Consider the following 19554-nt stretch of genomic DNA (forward strand, 5'->3'; position numbering starts at 1 on the left):
GCCTCTTATCATGTCACCCCCGCAGCCATTGTTTGTCTGTCTTTTATACAGGGAGAGGACCTGGGATTCCAGCTGGAAGCCTTTTATCTCGGCTGTGGTTCTTAGTGTATGAAGGGTTACACATAGACCAACACTCTGGCTTTGTGGGATTTGGGATCCACTGTAATCGGAAGGCGCTCCTTGCCTTGTGGAAGGCTATGGCAGAAGAGCAGGGGGATCCCTGCAATCTTTGGCAGGCTGCCTCGGAGCCCAGAGTGAAAATGGAAGAGCAAGGCTTGGCTGACCCTGAAGCCAAAAATGCCACTGTAGTAGAGGGCAGAGGTGGATTCTGGGAAAGAAGCATGCAGACTTTTCTGGGCGAGGACGTTGTCGGCTCCGAAGCTCCACGCTTGCGCTTCCGGCAGTTCCCCTACCAAGAGCTGGCGGAGCCCCGCGAAGTTTGCAACCGACTGCACGACCTGTGTTGTCGGTGGCTGAAACCGGAGAGGCACACGAAGAAGCAGATCTTGGATCTGGTGATCCTGGAGCAGTTCCTGGCCATCCTTCCACCAGAGATCGAAAGCTGGGTTAGAGAATGCCGCCCGGAGACCAGTTCGCAGGCTGTGGCTCTGACGGAAGGCTTCCTGCTGAGTGAGGCGGAGGACAAGAAGCAGGAAAGGCAGGTGAGTGCTGTCAAGAGGGTCTCTTGCCATTGTTTATTATTTGCTGGTGAACCAGGCCCGTAGCCATGGGGGAACCTGGGGGGGCTAGGCCCCTCCACCCAACCCCCCCTTCCAACTGTATGGCCCCTTCTTTTGCTGCCCCGTTCTCCCCACCCTGTTCTCCCCGTTGCCACCACTGTTCTCCCCATCCCCCCTCTCCCAGCCGCTCTTGCGGCTCCCGCTCTCTCTGCTGCCACTGCTCTGGTGGTCCCTGATCTCCCCACCACTCTGGTGGCCCCTGTCCTCCTCTGCATTGCCCTGTCCTCCACTGCAGAGCCAGTTTGGTGTAGTGGTTAAGTGTGCGGACTCTTATCTGGGAGAACCGGGTTTGATTCCCCACTCCTCCACTTACACCTGCTAGCATGGCCTTGGGTCAGCCATAGCTCTGGCAGAGGTTGTCCTTGAAAGGGCAGCTGCTGTGAGAGCCCTCTCCAGCCCCACCCACCTCACAGGGTGTCTGTTGTGGGGGGGGAAGGTAAAGGAGATTGTGAGCCGCTCTGAGACTCTTCGGAGTGGAGGGCGGGATATAAATCCAATATCTTCTTCTTCTTCTTCTTCTTCTTCTTCTTCTTCTTCTTCTTCTTCTTCTTCTTCTTCTTCTTCTTCTTCTTCTTCTTCTTCTTCTTCTTCTTCTTCTTCTTCTTCTTCTTCTTCTTCTCCCCTCCATCCCACCCACCTGGGAAAGCGCCGGCTCCCGGGGATCTTTCAAGGAACCCCCTTGAAAGTGGCGCTGAGGCCGGTGGCTCCTCTGCCGGCTTTCCAGTGCTCTCAGCATGTTTAGCGTTGGGGCGCCCATGGCGGGAAGGACTGCCTGATCTTTACTGCTGCCAGGGTTCCAGGGCTGAACGTGTGAGATCGCTGGAAAGCTGGTAGAGGAGCCGCCGGCCTCAGCACGCTTTCTCCACTGATTGGCGGGGGGGCGGGCTTCTTGAAAAAGCCCTGGGAGCTGGCACTTTACCAGATGGGTAGGTGGGACGGAGGTGGGGAGGTGCCGTGGAGGAGGGCGTGTACTGACAGAGCAGTGGGGCAGGTGGGGGCCACCAAAGCAGCGACGACAGAGAGAGTGGGGACTGCCAGAGCAGAGGGCCCCTCCATCTAAAATTTTATTCCCTGCCCCCCCCCAAAATTTTCTAGATACGGCCCTGAGGTGAACTATGTTAACCTTATGCGTTGCTTTCGCTCGCACTGCCGCATTGCTTGGTAGGGCTATCTCTTTTTTGTAACAAGCACAAGTATCGTTCTGCCTAGTCCCTGGGCATGCCAAGGTCGTTGTCTGGTTCCCAGGAATTATGTCTACTCCTTCAAAGGGGAATGGGAATGAAACTTTGGGGGGAGGGGAGGGATGAGCAGTTTGGCGCCCTTGGCTTTGAAATGTAACGGTCAACCTAAGAACAAAGTCAGAGTCAAGTTGCATCTCTAAGACCAACAAAGTTTTATTTACAATGTAAGCTTTTGTATGCAGGTATACTTCTTCAAACGAGGGGATAGGGTACAGCGGGCTGAAATGCATGTCGTTGTTGGGTTACGAGTGTGAACTGATACAAAGGATCAGATGGCAAAATAGTGTAATAAATTGGAAGACCATTAGGTCTGGAGAGCAAGAAAAGGTAATAAAAGTTGCCTGTTAATTGCTGTTGCTGCAAGTCTAGGTAAAACAAAGCGACACGCATTTCCTAGTTCTTGTATGCATGCATACGAAAGCTTCCATTCTGAATAAAACTTTGTTGGTCTTAAAGGTGAAACTTTGTTCTACTGTTTCAGACCAGCATGGCTCACCACTTGGATCACTCAACTTTTGATGCCTTCCCCCCGCACTGATAGCATCTCATGGGGTGCCCCCAGAAGGCTGGCGCACTAGGCAATCACCTAGTTTGCCTAGCGGCTGGGCCAGCCCTGCCTGTAGCTCTGTGGTAGAGCCTCTGCTTTGTATGCAGAAGGTCCCAGGTTCAACCCTGGCCTTTCCAGTCAAATGGTTTAAATAGTAGATCATGTGAAAGCCCCAATGTAATTTCCAGAAGTGCTGTGGCTCAGTGGAAGAGCATCTCTTTGGCACAAACAAGTTCCACGTTTCATCCCCACCCTCTCCAGTTGAAAGCATGAGGAAAACCAAGGGCCAAATTCAGTAAAAGGCAGGTACTTTGAGGGAGGGGCTGTGGCTAAGTGGCAGTTGAAAGGATTGGGTAGACCCCAAGGGTCCAGCTTAGTAAAGGGCAAGGGGCCATGGCTCAGGGGTGAAAGGTCTGCTTGGCACACAGAAGGTTCCAGTTTTAGTCCTTGGGGTCAGGGCTTTTGAGCAGGAATGCACAGGAACACAGTTCCGGATGGCTTGGTGTCAGGGTGTGTGGCCTAATATGCAAATGAGTTCCTGCTAGGCTTTCTCTACAAAAAAGCCCCGTATGAAGCAATGGAGATGTGTGGCCTAATATGCAAATTAGTTCCGGCTGGGCCTTTTCTACCAAAAAAAGCCTTGCTTGGAGGCATCTCCAGTTAAAGAATCTGGTAGCAGATGATGTGAATGATCTCCAAACAAGACCCTGAACAGCTGCAGCCAGTCTGAGAAGACTGTGCTGACTTTGATGGACTGATTCAGTATATGGCAGCTTCATATGGGTTCCTGTGTACTTGAAAGGGCTGAGCGTTTGATTAAGATCCTAAGCCAGGGATGTCAAACATGCAGCCTGGGGGTTGGATGAGGCCCGTGGAGGGCTCTTATCAGGCCCACAAGCAACTCACTGTTGCCTGCTTCTGTCTTCCTCACTTGCTTCCTTCTGCATCACAGCTTGCTCAGTCAATCTACAGAACAAAGCCTCTATTTTCTCCATTGGCTGACCAGCACATGAAGCAGCATATGTACAAAAGCTTGCAATGCCCAGCCATTTCATATTTTCCTCTGGGTCTTCGGCTCAAAGCGTTGACCACGAGATTTCTGTAATGAATGTCAGTAAGGCAAAAGTAGGTTTGCAGCTTACAGACACACACCTGGGCAACACCTGAACAGCATATTCAAGACTGCTACAGCACAGACATTGTCACCAGATTTTGATGCAATAATTCAGAGCAAGAGCTGTCGGTTATCAGACCGTGCTAATATTTTAATTATATTTTATTAATTTATTTTAAAAATCTTTAATTGTGTTTGTCTGTGTCCTTTATAAAGTGTATATCTTTGCTACCTGGCATTACATTTTATGGCACACGTGGCCCGGCCTGACAAGGTCTCATTTGTGTCAGATCCGACCCTCATAACAAATGAGTTCGACACCCCTGTCCTAAGCATTCCCAGCATCTTTCCCTTGAAATCCTCAAAGAAGGGAATGTCCCCTGACCCCTTATTCCTTTCCTGAATTTCTTTCCATTCCTTAATTGGGATTGTCTTTGCTTTTTCAGTTGCAGGGGGCATTAACTGGTGTCACCATGGATTTCCTGGAGGCAGGCGAGGCTCTGACATACCCCAGACAGAGGCTGCTGTTCAGCAGGATTGCTGTGGAGGGGGAGCAAGATGCCGCATGGATTGGTAAGGGTCTTTAAAATTTATTTACTGTGTTAAAGATTGGAGTTCTAGCAGGAGCTCCTTTGCATATTAGGACACACACCCCTGATGTAGCCAATCCTCCAAGAGCTTACAAGGCTCTTTTTTGTAAGCTCTTGGAGGATTGGCTCCATCAGGGGGGCTGTGACCTAATATGTTAAGGAGCTCCTGCTAGAATTCCACCCCTGACTGTGTTAATAATTGGCTTTCTTCTTGAAACCCGAGACAAGCAACAAGAGTTAGATGAGCAATTCAGTAAAAGCTGGTATAATTCATATGATAGAGAAGGTAGAGAAAGTAGAGGACAGAGAAGGTAGGGGATAGAGAAGGTAGAGAAAGAAGTACTTTTCTCCCTTTCTCACAATATGAGAACTCGTGGGCATTCATTGAAATTGCTGAGCAGTCAGGTTAGAACTGATAAAAGGAAGTACTTCTTCACCCAAAGGATGATTAACATGTGGAATTCACTACCACAGGAGGTGGTGACGGCTACAAGCATAGACAGCTTCAAGAGGGGATTGGATAATATGGAGCAGAGGTCCATCAGTGGCTATTAGCCAGAGCCTATTGTTGGAACTCTCAGTCTGGGGCAGTGATACTGTGTATTCTTGGTGCTTGGGGGGGGGCACAGTGGGAGGTCCAGGGGTCATTTTGTAGAAAAATAGGTGGTGGAGCTCATCCAGGGATTGTTATGCAGCTGCACCTACTATTCAATGGACAAGGAGGTGGAACCCTCAGAAGGAGGAGGTGGAACTCTCAGAAAGGTTCAGGAGCTGTGCTTCTGTGAGCTCCCACTGAATCCGAGGGCCTGGGGATTGCACTTGGTTTTTTTTGGCAACTGTGTGACTGGATGGGCCATTGGTCTGCTCCAACAAGACTTCTCTTATATTCTTATGAGGCAATAGAACTGGATTAGTGATCGTGGTGTAAACTGCTGGGAAGTGGCAGCCAACGTATGTGAGCCCTATAGGGGTTTTCAAAGCAGGAAACAACAGGGGCAGATCACCATTGTCTGCCTCTGTGTAGAAACCCTGGACTTCCTTGGTGGTCTCCCATCCAAGTACTAGCCAAGGCAGACCCCACTTAGCTTTTGAGATCTCATGGGATCAGGTTAGCCTGGGCCATCCAGACTAACAAAACGTGTGGCAGTGTATGAGCTTTCGTGAGTGACGGCTCACTTCTTCAGAACTCTTGCTCTTTTCTACGGCTACAGGCAGACTAACCAGAGCCATCCAGGCTAGGGTAAAACTAGATTACACAATTAAAAACCTCTAAAGGAAGAAGAGTTCTGTCTATCCAGTCCCCTGGATTTCAAGTTTGGAGGATACAAAAAAAACCCCTACCCAAATTGCTGTTCAGTTGCACAGTCAAGTTCGATTCTTTGCAACCCCATGGACCAAGTCATGCCAGGCCCTCCTGTCTTCCACCATCCTCTGAAGTCTGCTCAAATTCGTGTTAATCACATCAGTAACGCTGTCCAGCCATCTCATATTTTGCTTTCAGAATCTTCTCCAGGGAGTGCTCCCTTCTCATTTGGTGGCCGAAGCATTTGAGCTTCAGCTTCAGCATCTGACTTTCCAAGGAACAGTCAGGGTTGATTTCCCTTAGGACTGTCTGATTTGATCTTCTTGCAGTCCAAGGGACTCTCAAATTAGGCAATTATCATTTCAACACTATTGCCTTGATAGAAAGAGCCATCTTTCTGCTAGGCCTTTTCATTTGGTCACCCCGAAATCTGCAAGGTATGAGGGAGATGCTAGTCTGCAACCTTTTCCACACATTAAAAGTGCAAAAAGTTGATATACTATGCTGTATTGAGGTAGACGTTTGTAATCTTACTTTTACCCCAATACCTTCTGAGGGGGCCTGGCAGATGCCACAATGAAAGATTTTCACACTTTTGTGTTTGGGATTGTTTTGAAAGGGATTGAAAATGGACGATAGCATAATGTATATTTAGAAATACCAAAGGCTATTATCTTAGATGGATTTAAGTAAAGGCAAAAGAAATTTCTGGAGGAAAGATCTGTCAGCTATTTGTCATGAAGGATCCTCCATGCTATAACTGAAAACCAGTTACCAAGGGCAAGTTACAAAGGCTTTCTATCCCTATAGTGCAGGGGTGTCAAACTCATTTGTTATGAGGGCCAAATCTGACATAAATGAGACCTTGTTAGGCCAGGATATGTCAGGCCAGGCCATGTGTGTACCTGTTTAAGATTAGGTAGCAATAGCAGAGATATAAACTTTATAATGGACACAGAAAAGCACAGTTAAAGATTTAAATAAAATAAAACATGCTTAAAACACTAGCAACTGTTGGTCTTAAAGGTGCTTCCTTTGTATTTCTCCCATGGGATCTGAGGAACTGGACAAAGGAAATTCTGTGTCAAGGGCTTGCTATGAAAGGGTTACTGAATGTCTGTACTTGTATTTTCTCTGCATGTTTCTGTAATGGTTATCTACTGCTTCCCATGCATTGCATCTGTTTGCTGGGTCTGGATATTGTATCTGAAGGCCACTGCTTAGTAACGCATGTATCAAAACTGCAACCTTGGTCCTGCTGGGAAGGGAAACCAGAGTTCCAATGAATCGCTTGGGGAAAGTAAAGGGGGGAGCTTATCATTGCTAGCTATGCCTATTGCTGAACCTATATTATTGCTTGACCTATTGACGGATGGTAGTTCTGACTCAGACACCAGTCTGAGGCACATTTTACCTGAACTACTTAATAAATGGAACCTTCTTGAAATAGAAGGATTGTTTATTGAGTACTCAAGGGCAATGTTCCCTCTAAGCTGCAGAGACTTGTGAGCAAAAATTCTACTTTGTGAGCTACTGGCATTAAAGTTGTGAGTTACTACATGAATTAGTGTGCTCTGGAGTCATCCTTCCTGAGCTAAGACAAAAATGTGTGAGCTGGAGGCTAAAAATCTGTGAGCTAGCTCATGCTAACTCAGGTTAGAGGGAACACTGCTCAGGGGGGAAGCCTGACGTTCTGGCTCTTTCCATCCTTCCCCAGGGGACCAAGAGGAGAAATCTCAGTCAACGGAAAAAATCAAGGTTTTGCTCTGTAGCTCTGCTGTGCGATTGAGCAAGCCTTCCAAAGCAAGCAGTGATGCAGAACAAAGCAAGAGAGAGGGAGAAGGAAGCAGACAAGAGCCAGTTGCTCAGGGGCCTGATAGGAGCTGTCCGGTGGCCTGATTTGGCCCCTGGGCCGCATGTTTGACACCCCTGCTATAGTGGGTTTCCTGAAGGCATCTGTCTGGAAGAATACTGAAGTAGATGGACTTTTGGTCTTCATACCTCACTATGTCCAGAGAACCACAGGAAGACACATTTTTCGTACAAGAAAATGAAACTCAAGAAAGAAACAGCAACACATCTTCCCACCGTCTTTTGTGTCCATCACAGGTGGTGATAAGATCTCAGCAACGCATCCTTGGTCATCCGTTTATGACCCAACTGTGGACTCCACTCCTGGGAAACCAGATCAGGTAGGAGATGTGAAGTTAGGCAGATCATGAGAAGGAGGGCAGGAAGGGTGGCATCAGTACTTAATTCTTACACGCCCAGGGAAATGCTGTTCGCCACTTTGGGGTCAGGCAGCAATTTTTCTCCAAGCTAGTTTGGCAAGGGATCCTGGAGGTTTTTTTGGGGGGGGGGGCGTTGGGGGGGGTTGTTGCCATCTTCTGGATGTGGAGTAGGCAGGGATGGAATTCTAGCAGGAGTTTTTTTGCATATTAGGCCACACCTCCCTGATGTAGCCAATCCTCCAAGGCTCTTTTTTGTAAGCTCTTGGAGGATTGGCTTTATCAGGGGTGTGTGGCCTAATATGCAAAGGAACTCCTGCTAGAATTCCACCCCTGGGAGTAGATATCACTGAGGGTATGGGGGGAGGTATTTGTGAGTTTCCTGCATTGTGCATAGCGTTGGACTAGATGAGCCTGGAAGTCCCTTCCAACTCTATGATTCTATGAGATGGGATTATTGTAGAGCAGTGGTCCCCAACCTTTTTGGCCCCAGGGACTGGCCCCAGGGCCGGCAGGGTGGGGTCATCCAATTCTGCCTCCCCCCATCCTCCCTGCGGCACCTCCTCCTCCCCCCGTTTTCCTCCTCCCTTCTTCACCGCCCTGCTGTGAAGCCTCACAGCTGCCTCTTTCCCTGTTTTCACCAATTCACTGCCACAGGAGGTGGTGGCGGCTACAAACATAGCCAGGAGATTGGATAAAAATAGGATTGGATAAAAATATGGAGCAGAGGTCCATCAGTGGCTATTAGCCACAGTGTGTGTATGTGTGTGTGTATATATATATATATATATATATATATATATATATATATATAGGCCACTGTGTGACACAGAGTGGTGGACTGGATGGGCCATTGGCCTGATCCAACATGACTTCTCTTTTGTTCTTATTTTAAGGCCGGGAAAGGGGTCATGAAGCACCTCCCAGATTGACCCGCTCCCAGCCGATCAGCAGAAAACTGCAGTAGTGAGCGACACTGCCCTTGCCTCCTTCCCTTCCCCGGCCTTAAAATAGTGAAAACGGGGAGGGGGGGAAGGTGCTGTGGGGGAGGGGGGAAGGTGCCGCGGGGGGGTGGGCGGCAAGGCTGCATGGCCCATTGCAAAACAGGCCGCGGCCTGGTACTGGTACTCGGCCTGAGGGTTGGGGACTTCTGTTGTAGAGAAGGGCACAGTGGTGAGCCTGGGTGCTTCTGTCTCTCTTACAAAGCATGCCGCTCTTCCCCTTTGCTTGAGCCAAGGTGTCCTATTAGGAAAAGACATTAATGTTGCTTAGGAAGAACTTTCAGACCCCTTGCCTTTCAGGTTGCACTAAGAAGTTAAGGACTGCTACATCGTCTTCTTTCAGGGTTCAGTGACCTTCGAGGAGGTGGTGGTGTGCTTCACTGAGGAGGAATGGGCTTTGCTGGACCCAGCCCAAAGAGCCCTGCACAGGGAAGTCATGGTGGAGAATTATGGGATTGTGTCCTCTTTAGGTAAGTTTCCCTTTATTAGCCTTATCACAAATCTTCAGGGTCTCCACCCATGTTCCCTTTAAGCTGAGTTAGTGTGAGCTAGATCACCGTTTTTTAGCCTCTGGCTCGCACATTTTTGTCTCAGCTCAGGAAAAATGGCCCCTTGAGCAAACTGATTTATGCAGGAGTGCACAACTTTAATGCCAGTATTTTATGAAATCGAATTTTTGCTAACAAGACTCCACAGCTTAGAGGGAGCATTGGTCTCCATTGACTTTGGCCAACTAGCTTGATCCAGATAACATGGAGGTGGTGTTGTCTGCTAAGACAGCTAATCTCGGGCTGGGTGCGCAGCCATTTTGGAATGCTGTTTCATTCCCCTGGAAGAGTGACCATGCTAGCAGTTATGAGACTCTAATACTCAGTTAAAATCTATCTGCCCACTTAATTTTGGAGGACCTTCTAAGAAAATGTTGGGATGGACATTGAAGAAACTGTCCTTTTCTATTCTGTCACTTGTTACAGCAGCTAATTCATTTTGCTCCTTGATTTCAGGCTCCAATCCTTCTTCCGGAACTTAATAAGTATTCTCTTGCTTCATCCAGCAGGCGATGGGTGGAAGAGTGACACTGAGGAAGATCTGTTTATGGTGTCCTGGGGACGGGACAAATCTGAAAAGACCAAAAAACAGAGAAGGAAAACCAATCTAACTGGGAAGAATGAGTCTTTCCCTTCTCAGCTTGGCAACTTCCAAGAAATCCCGGTGGAAGCAAAAATAGACAAAACTAAGAAAAGATATAAGTGTCCTCTGTGTGGGAAAAGCTTCAGTTTTAAGTCAAGGCTAAATCTTCACTGGAGAATCCACACTGGAGAGAAACCGTATAAATGTTTGGAGTGCGGAAAGTGCTTGTGTAGCAATGCTAGCCTTCAGACTCATCTGCGAATGCACACAGGGGAGAAGCCCTTTGAATGTTCAGAGTGCGGAAAGAGTTTCAGTCGGAGGCATAAGCTTGTAAGCCATCAGAGACTTCACACCGAGGAGAAACCGTATAAATGCACTGAGTGTGGAAAAGGCTTTTGTGAAATCTCGAGCCTTAAGAGACATCAAGGAATCCACACAGGGGAGGACTACAAATGCTTGGAGTGTGGGAAGAGTTTCAGTCAGAAGTCAGACCTTAGAAGGCATCAAAGAATGCACACGGGAGAAAAGCCCTATAAGTGTCTGGAGTGTGGGAAAAGCTTCACTTGGAGCAAAACTCTGATCTACCATCAAAGAATGCACACGGGTGAGGATCCATTCAAGTGCTTGGAGTGTGGAAAAAGCTGCAGTACAGGGTCTGACCTCAGTAGACATCAAAGAATGCATACAGGGGAGAAACCGTTTAAATGCCTGGTGTGCGGGAAGAACTTTACTCGGAACATACATCTCACTTCACATCAAAGAATGCATACTGGGGAGGAACCATATAAATGTGCGGAGTGTGGGAAGAGCCTGAGCACAAGCTCAGCCCTCACTAGGCATCAGAGAATCCACACAGGGGAGAAACCATATAAATGTCCAGAGTGTGGAAAGAGTTTCACTTGGAGTACGTCCCTGACTTCCCATCAACGAATGCACACAGGGGAGATTCCCATGCCTAAGAATTGTCACAACATGGAAACAACTTCAGTGGAAGTTCAGATCATCATATAAGGGTTTCTACTCCAGCAAAATCACAAAAATAGAGTTTTTTCACCCAATCAAAGCTGGGGGGAGGGGAGTTACTTATTTCAGTTTGGTGTAGTGGTTAAGTGTGTGGACTCTTATCTGGGAGAACCAGGTTTGATTCCCCACTGCTCTACTTGCAGCTGCTGGAATGGTCTTGGGTTAGCTATAGCTCTCGTAGAGCTGTCCTTGAAAGCAGCTTCTAGGAGAGCTCTTTCAGCCCCACCCACCTCACAGGGTGTCTGTTGTGGGGGGAGAAGATATAGGACAGGGGTGGCCAAACTCGCTTAATGTAAGAGCCACATAGAATACACATCAAATGTTTGAGAGCCACAAGACATGAACAAATATTACACACACGTCTTTGTGAAAACTCTTAATACTTCCTTTGAACAGAAAGATAAAATGCATGTGAATGCACTATATAACAGAACCATCTTAGAAGGAGACTTTTTAAAGAATAAAAGCTGGGAATAACAGTCCCCATAAGACCAGCATAGGGGAGACTTGAGAGTCAGTCTGCATTAAGTTCCTCCTTGACCTCCGGGAGCCACATAAGTGGCTCCCAAGCCACAGTTTGGCTGCCCCTGATATAGGAGATTGTAAGCTGCTCTGAGTTCAGAGAGAAGGATGGGTATAAATCTGCAGTCTTCTTCTCCTTCTCCTTCTGTCTTGATTTTTGAGCCTCTCTCTTCTGTTCTAAGTTGTAAACAAATGGGATCATACGGTTTGAATGAGAGAAAACTGTAGCAGCAGCATGCTGGCTCACCAGCTGTGCATGTCTATAAGATCTGTACTGTGTTTACCAGACAGAAATGAACATTCCCAGGCATCATGTATTAAACAGATATTACAAGCACAGACTATAATGCTAAGAGTGTATCTTTAGCTGGTCAGTTGTCGTGAGTGCGAACTTTTTCAGCCTACTCATTTCGTTTTTAGACTTTGAGAATTATTCTCTGAGAACCGCCTGGTATGACTTCTTTTTCCAGAATGAATTTAAGATTTCCCAGGAGCTATAAACTGTTTGGGAAATTTTATAATTTTTCTGGGTTTGGTGGCGCCTGGTGGCAGCATGATACCAACTTGTTCTCTTTGTAACACCATTTCCCTTTATTTCTCCTCCTTCATTGACTCTCAACTGCTCTCAGCACTCCACACCCCTTGAGGTATACTCAGTCTGCCTTCGGCATTTCTCTTTCTGCTCCTGGCGAACTTTCAAAGTCTTATTTTTCAGCATAAGATGGGGGACGCCCCTAAGTATTCCTTTGCTGCTTAGTTTCATTGGGCTCATGACCAACCAGAGCCACGCACATGACTATGGGATCATCAGAGACTATGAGATCTATTAGAGCCAGTTGGGTGTAGTGGTAAAGTGTGTGGACTCTTATCTGGGAGAACTGGGTTTGATTCCCCACTCCTCCACTTGCAGCTGCTGGAATGGCCTTGGGTCAGCCATAGCTCTGGCAGAGGTTGTCCTTGAAAGGGCAGCTGCTGTGAGAGTCCTCTCAGCCCCACCCACCTCACGAGGGTATCTGTTGTGGGGGAGGAAGATAAAGGAGATTCGGAGTGGAGGGCAGGATATAAATCCAGTATCTTCGTCTTCAATTACTTTGCTTTCCTTCATTTAATGATGTCCTGGATTCCACACTAGAAATAAAGTTTCTGGTTTTGGAGAACAGGTTTTTTCTTCATGTGTCGTAGGAACTGTGCTGTTCTCTGCCTTGCTAATCTACCAGCTCTAAAATGGAGCTTTTTGGGGGGGGAAATGACAAGAGGCTTCTCAAATAATGAGATCTCTTGGCCAAAATACAGTCTGTTTCAATCTTAGCATTTGCAATATGGGGAGAATGAAACTGACCTACCTTACAACGGTGTTGTAACTATTGTACTAAAATAATCACTACTTTGAAAGCACTATAGAAATGCTAATAATAACAATAATTTATTAATTATTATTATTAAGGCATTTTCCTTCAGATCCTGAGTCGAGGGCATCTTTGGCTCTCCCCTTTGTGTCAGTACTGTGTGTAAGAATGTTTTATGGATCATTTTTTTTCCTCCTTGTTCTTGTATTATTTAACTTGAATGTTCCTGAATGCTGAACCATCATTGACTATTTTTCTTTGCATTTAGTTAGGAGTTTTGGAAATGATGTTGAGTAATCAGTCCCTGTAAAGTGTAATAAACAGGGTAAAATTAATTTCAAAGTGTGACTTCTAGCCTGGATTCTAAAACGGTTGAATCCTGTCCAGTCCTTAACATTTTTGGCTACATTTCATCCATCCATCCTGGAAAAAATATTTCTGAACAATGTCAAAAAAAATCAAAATATTTCAGCTGTGTCTGGATTCAGTATTGAATCAAGGTCTAGTTTCCTTGGGAACAGGCAAGAAACTGTAATGGTATCACTTCAGCTATTGGCTCAAACTAGACAAATTTCAGGATGCGGTCTGCTTTTCCCATTTTCTCAATGCTATCCATGCCCAACATGGCAGTCCATGAAAAGCTTTGTTCTTTATTTGGCAAGTATCATTTTTTAACAGCATCCCACCCACCCCTTCACCTTTTAGACAGAGCAGTTGGGCTAGAACTGAAGAGACCAAGGTTCAGATCCTGACTGGCCACAACACAGTAAGCAGTGGGGGACGGTAACCAGTGGAGGACGGTAAGCAGTGGGGTGCCGCAGGGCTCGGTACTGGGTCCCATGCTCTTTAACTTGTTCATAAATGATTTAGAGTTGAGAGTGAGCAGTGAAGTGGCCAAGTTTGCGGATGACACAAAATTGTTCAGGGTGGTGAGAACCAGAGAGGATTGTGAGGAACTCTAAAGGGATCTGTTGAGGCTGGGTGAGTGGGCGTCAGCGTGGCAGATGCGGTTCAATGTGGCCAAGTGCAAAGTAATGCACATTGGGGCCAAGAATCCCAGCTACAAATACAAGTTGATGGGGTGTGAACTGGCAGAGACTGACCATGAGAAAGATCTTGGCGTCGTGGTAGATAATTCACTGAAAATGTCAAGACAGTGTGCATTTGCAATAAAAAAGGCCAACGCCATGCTGGGAATTATTAGGAAGGGAATTGAAAACAAATCAGCCAGTATCATAATGCCCCTGTATAAATTAATGGTGCGGTCTCATTTGGAGTACTGTGTGCAGTTCTGGTCGCCGCACCTCAAAAAGGATATTATAGCATTGGAGAAAGTCCAGAAAAGGGCAACTAGAATGATTAAAGGGCTGGAACACTTTCCCTATGAAGAAAGGTTGAAACGCTTAGGGCTCTTTAGCTTGGAGAAACGTCAACTGCGGGGTGACATGATAGAGGTTGACAAGATAATGCATGGGATGGAGAAAGTAGAGAAAGAAATACTTTTCTCCCTTTCTCACAATACAAGAACTCGTGGGCATTTGATGAAATTGCTGAGCAGAAAGGTTAAAACGGATTAAAGGAACTACTTCTTCACCCAAAGGGTGATTAACATGTGGAATTCACTGCCACAGGAGGCGGTGGCGGCCGCAAGCATAGCCACCTTCAAGAGGAGGTTAGATAAAAATATGGAGCAGAGGTCCATCAGTGGCTATTAGCCAGTGTGTGTGTGTGTGTGTGTGTGTGTGTGTGTATATATTTGGCCTCTGTGTGACACAGAATGTTAGACTGGATGGGCCATTGGCCTGATCTAACATGGCTTCTCTTATGTTCTTATGTTCTTAACACTGGGTTCCTTTGGGCTAGCCAGTCTCTCTTTGCCTTGTTTACGTCACAAGATTGTTAGGAGCAGGCCTCAGATTTAGTGGGAGCTCACAGGAGCGCAGCTCCTGAACCTTTCTGAGAGTTCCACCTCCTGAGAGTTCCACCTCCTTGTCCATTGAATAGTCTGCATAACAATCCCTGGATGAGCTCCACCACCTATTTTTCTACAAAATGACCACTGGTTAGGAGTAGTAAGATGGAACAGAAAATTTCCCCAGTACCCTACATATGTAAATAATCTGTTCCATCTATAGTTGTCAGGGTTGTTGTGGGATATAAAGCAGGCTTGTACATGGCATATTTGTCTTCCTAGCATTACTTACATATGAAAATTATTTATTTACATTTGAATTGGGAAATTCTGATTCAAATGTTTTGCAGAAGTCCCACATTGCTGTTTTGTAGAATAAAATGGAGGAGGGAAGGAAAATGAGTGCAGTTGTGCGTTCCTTGGGAAAAGGGGAGAAGAAAAATCTGCTCAAAGGAATGAGTTCTAATTTTAAAAATTGAGGGAGTTGCCACAGACTGTGCCTCAGGGTCTTTGTTTACCTACATTACCCTGTTCTTTTTATTCCTCAAAGCCTTGTTAGGATTTTTCAATTGATTTTCACAGATACAAAAGAGAAGCAGTTGTTATACCGGAAAATGTCCTCTGGGGAAGGAAGGTGCTCTTCAGAGCCAGTTTGGTGTAGTGGTTAAGAGTGCAGGCTCTAATCTGGGAGAACTGGGTTTGATTCCTCCACATGCAGCTACTGGTGTAACCTTAGGTCAGTCATAACTCTGTCAGAGGCTGTTCTCTCAAGAGCAGTTCTTGAAAGAGCTTTCTCAGCTGCACCTACCTCACAGGGTGTCTGTTATGGGGAGAGGAAGGGAAAGATTGCAAACTGCTCTGAGTGAAGGGCAGGGTATAAATCCATTCTCTTCTCTTCTTCCTCTTCATCAGTGGACAGAGTTTTGTGCCTCCTCCATGACAGGAACAGTGGCTTTCCTTTTTCTGTTTCAAATATTTTATTTTCAGGGGAATGGGAATTAGAAATGAAAAAATCCATATCTTAAATTGCACTCTATATAAAGTAATATAATATTCTAGCAATTTCATAACAGAAAAAGAAGTAGTTTCCATGAGTGTTCAAATTGTAACATATATGCCAACCAGTGTTCCCGCTAAGCTGAGTTAGTGTGAGCTAGCTCACAGATTTTTAGCTTCCAGCTCACACATTTTTGTCTTAGCTCAGGAAGGATGACCCCAGAGCACACAAATTTATGCAGTAACTTTAATGCCAATAGCTCACAAAGTATAATTTTTGCTCACACGACTCCCCTGCTTAGAGGGAACATTGATGCCAACATAACTTATTATAAGTGTCGAGCCTTCATTTCTTAGTAGATCATCATATATGTCAGAGGTGGCTAACGGTAGCTCTCCATATGTTTTTTTGCCTACAACTCCCATCAGCCCCAGCCATTGGCTATGCTGGCTGAGGCTGATGGGAGTTGTAGGCAAAAAACATCTGGAGAGCTACTGTTGGCCACCCCTGATATATGTGATTCCAGCCATCTATAGAAAGGGTCCCAACTTTCCTGTTGGTGCAGCCAGTTGTGCAATGATCCCTTTTTACAACTGAAATATTGACCTAAGCCAGCATGGTGGGAGACCTTAGTTCGAACCTCCGCACTGCACAGAAGTTTGCTGGGTGACCTTGGGCCATTCACAATCTCTCAGCCTAAAGATTTAAGTGCAGTAAATAAAATACTGACAAGCACATCAGATTGTCAGCAACAAAACCCTCTGATTGACCCTCTAAAGCATTCAGTTGGGTTTTCATCAGCAAAGGCAGACTGCTCTCTCGGGCTATGATCTGCTGTTCAGCTTTTTATGTCAACATTTTTGTTTCTTGTTTTGCTTCGGTGCATCTTTCTTTCTCTGCTAGTTCTGTTTTCTGTTAAGTTTGTTATTCCATTTGTTCATGCATGCACAGTTTTAACATTTGTTTGCCCTTTTGGGATTTCTAAATGTAAGGCACTTCAATTCTCTTCACAATCCTCAGTGTCTTCTAATCTACAGACTTCCTCTATGGTTATCTGACTTTTTTTGTCTCTCTTAAAAATGTCTTACCTGCCCCCCTCCAATTTGCCCACTGTTTTTCTTTGTCCTTATAGAGAGCCAGTTTGGTGTAGTGGTTAAGTGTGTGGACTCTTCTCTGGGAGAATCTGGGTTTGATTCCCACTCCTCCACTTGCAGCTGCTAGAATGGCCTTGGGTCAGCCCCAGTCTTGCAGAGCTGTCCTTGAAAGGGCAGCTGCTGTGAGAGGCCTATCAGCCCCCCACCACCTCACAGGGTGTCTGTTGTGGGGGGAGAAGATAAAGGAGATTGTAAGCCGCTCTGGAAAGAGCCTCATTGCGCAGAGTGGTAAAGCTGCAGTACTGCAGTCAGAGCCCTTTGCTCACGACCTGAGTTCGATCCCAGCAAAAGCTGGTTTAGGTAGCCGGCGCCAGGTTGATTCAGCCTTCCATCCTTCTGAGGTCGGTAAAATGAAAACCCAGCTTGCTGGGGGGAAAGTGTAGATGACTGGGGAAGGCAGTGGCAAACAACCCCGTAAAAAGTCTGCCGTGAAAACGCGAAAGCAACGTCACTCCATAGTTGAAAACAACTGGTGCTTGCACAGGGGACTACCTTTACCTTTTTAAGCCACTCTGAGTCTGATTCAGAGAGAAGGGCGGGTTATAAATCTGCAGTCTTCTCTTATCCATTTATTCTTTGACCTCTCCTGAATGCTGCCTTCTTCACTCACCTTTAGTGCTAACTTTGTGCTCCCTTTCTGCCTTACTTTCATGTTGAGAAAAGATGGCTTATAAATGCAGCTGACCTCTTTAAAAATCTCTCCTACCTGTGTACAATCCTTCCTTCCACCTTGTTTCCTCTTCTACATCATCAGACAATTTCTGTTTGATAGGATACATTGAGCTACCTTTTAAACTTCTTTTTTTAAAAAAAAAAAAATACATGAGGGATCCTCCACCCTAAATATTTCTGCCACCTACTCACCGCCGCAACCTTATAGAACAAAGTCTGAGTCCCATGCCCCTTTTAAGACCAACAAAGTTTAATTCTGGCTATCAGGGCCGGTGATAGGATTTTTGGCGCCCTATGCGAGCTGCCCACTAGGCCCCCCCCTGAAATAAAAAAAACCAGAATTGTAGGAGAAATGACAAAACTTGAAACTATTTACATTTTTAATTTACAGTTTTTTAATTTTTTTTAATTGTGAGATTAAGCAATAAAAATTGTGAGAATACTACTTGATCCTTTTAGCTGGAGGTGCCAGGGACAAGACCTTCACAGGACCATTTCTACTTGATCCTTTTAGTTGCAGGTGCCAGTGACAAGACATTGTGCATGTGAGAAAGATGCTCTACCGCTGAGCTATGGCTCCAACCCCATGGCTCTGTTGAAGCAGAGTAGGGAGAATGAGTGGCAGCATACAACTTCAACAAGAGCCAGTTTTTAGAAACTGAAACCCTTTTTAGGATTTCTCTTTCCCCTCATCTGTGATTTTTTTTGGGGGGGAGGTTTCTCCCTCATACTTTTGTCTGGTCAAGTCACTGTTTTTCCCTCTCACTCTCGGAAACTGGCTTAAGGTTCAGTCTGTAATGCTCCTTTCCCTCACAAAGCTGGCCATTGTTCTGGAAAAACCACTGCAGATTTTCAGCCCAGCTGTCATTATCAAGCGTTGCCAGTTGTCTCCCAGTCCCAACTGCCAATTCTTCCCTCTGTTTCTTTCGAGCCTGCGCTTGGTTTTAACTCTTTCTAATGCTTCCTTCACACACGCTCCTCCATTAGAGAGGACTGTTCCTTTCCCTCCTTTTTTGTTTAAAACTAAATATTTTTAACAAAAAAATATTTGGCAGGTTGCCAGGTCTGACTCAAGAAATATCTGGGGACTTTGGGGGTGGAGCGAGGAGCAAGGTTGTGACAAGCTTGATTGAACTCTGAAGGGAGTTCTGGCCATCATTTTTAAAGGGTCTGAACACCTTTTAAATGCCTTCCCTCTGGAAATAATCGAGGATGGGGCACCTTCTTTTGGATTTCAATAACTTTATAATGTTTTGCTGAATGCACTTAGTTTCAAAAAAATTACAAAATTAATGCTGATACAATATACTATTTATCAGCTCCTACAATTTTGCACCACACTCGTTAAACAAAAAACAGTCAGTCAAGTAGCACAAAACTTCAAGCAAAGTAACTTGTTTCCATTGCTGACTCCAACGACAAGGCATGGATGGTGACCAGAACTTGCTCCATGTAGCATGAAACAAAAGCTCTCTTATACAATGAAGTGACGTGGTAACTAAGTCGAAGTAGCTTGAAGGGAACTGAAGTTTACAATTTAAAGATAATCCCTTATTATATTGTATCAGTATTAAAGGTTATCTTTAAATTGTAAATTTTAGTTCCCTCAAAGGATTTTCCATCAAAACTTGCAATAAATCTAGAGGCCTGGAAGACGGGGGATTTTCCATTGAAACATGCTATAAATCTAGAGAGCATGTTGCCAGCCCATCAATAAGCTGCTTTGTTCTACTTACTGGGTGAATCAGGCCCCTGGAGGACTCCTATCAGCCACCCCCCCCCCCCGGCAGCAACTGGCTGTCATCTGCTTCCTTCTCCCTCTCTCTTGCTTCCTTCTGCATCACAGCTTGCTTTGTAGAGCTTGCTCAATTGCACAGGAGCTACAGAGCAAAACATCTATTTTCTCCACTGGCTGAGGTTTCTCCCTTGGGGGAAGCAGGTAGGGATACCTTGTTTTGCCAGGCTCTATCAGTCGCACAGCAGAGCTACTGAGCCAAGCCTCTCTTCCTTCTATTGGCTGAGGCTTTTTTCCC

At 45.8% G+C, this 19554-nt stretch overlaps 2 protein-coding genes across 2 annotated transcripts in view; one reads left to right on the forward strand and one right to left on the reverse strand.

Moving 5' to 3' along the window:
- The window catches only part of LOC132571888 (uncharacterized), a 128773-nt gene that overhangs the window by 59426 nt on the left and 49793 nt on the right, over positions 1 to 19554 (reverse strand). Inside the window, exons 7-8 of the mRNA XM_060238680.1 lie at positions 1378 to 1525; positions 121 to 626 (exon numbers count right to left, since the gene is read on the reverse strand). Of these exons, the coding sequence (XP_060094663.1) occupies positions 121 to 626; positions 1378 to 1525 (654 nt within the window). The remainder of the gene's footprint in view (positions 1 to 120; positions 627 to 1377; positions 1526 to 19554) is intronic.
- On the forward strand, positions 9100 to 10954 carry LOC132571323 (zinc finger protein 501-like). The gene is made up of 2 exons (XM_060238130.1): positions 9100 to 9234; positions 9769 to 10954. Exons 1-2 carry the CDS (start codon positions 9155 to 9157, stop codon positions 10904 to 10906), a joined length of 1218 nt encoding a protein of 405 aa, XP_060094113.1. The 5' UTR covers positions 9100 to 9154; the 3' UTR covers positions 10907 to 10954.

The sequence above is a fragment of the Heteronotia binoei genome, chromosome 5, assembly GCF_032191835.1.
Source record: "Heteronotia binoei isolate CCM8104 ecotype False Entrance Well chromosome 5, APGP_CSIRO_Hbin_v1, whole genome shotgun sequence".
In the NCBI taxonomy this organism is placed as follows: Eukaryota; Metazoa; Chordata; class Lepidosauria; order Squamata; family Gekkonidae; genus Heteronotia; species Heteronotia binoei.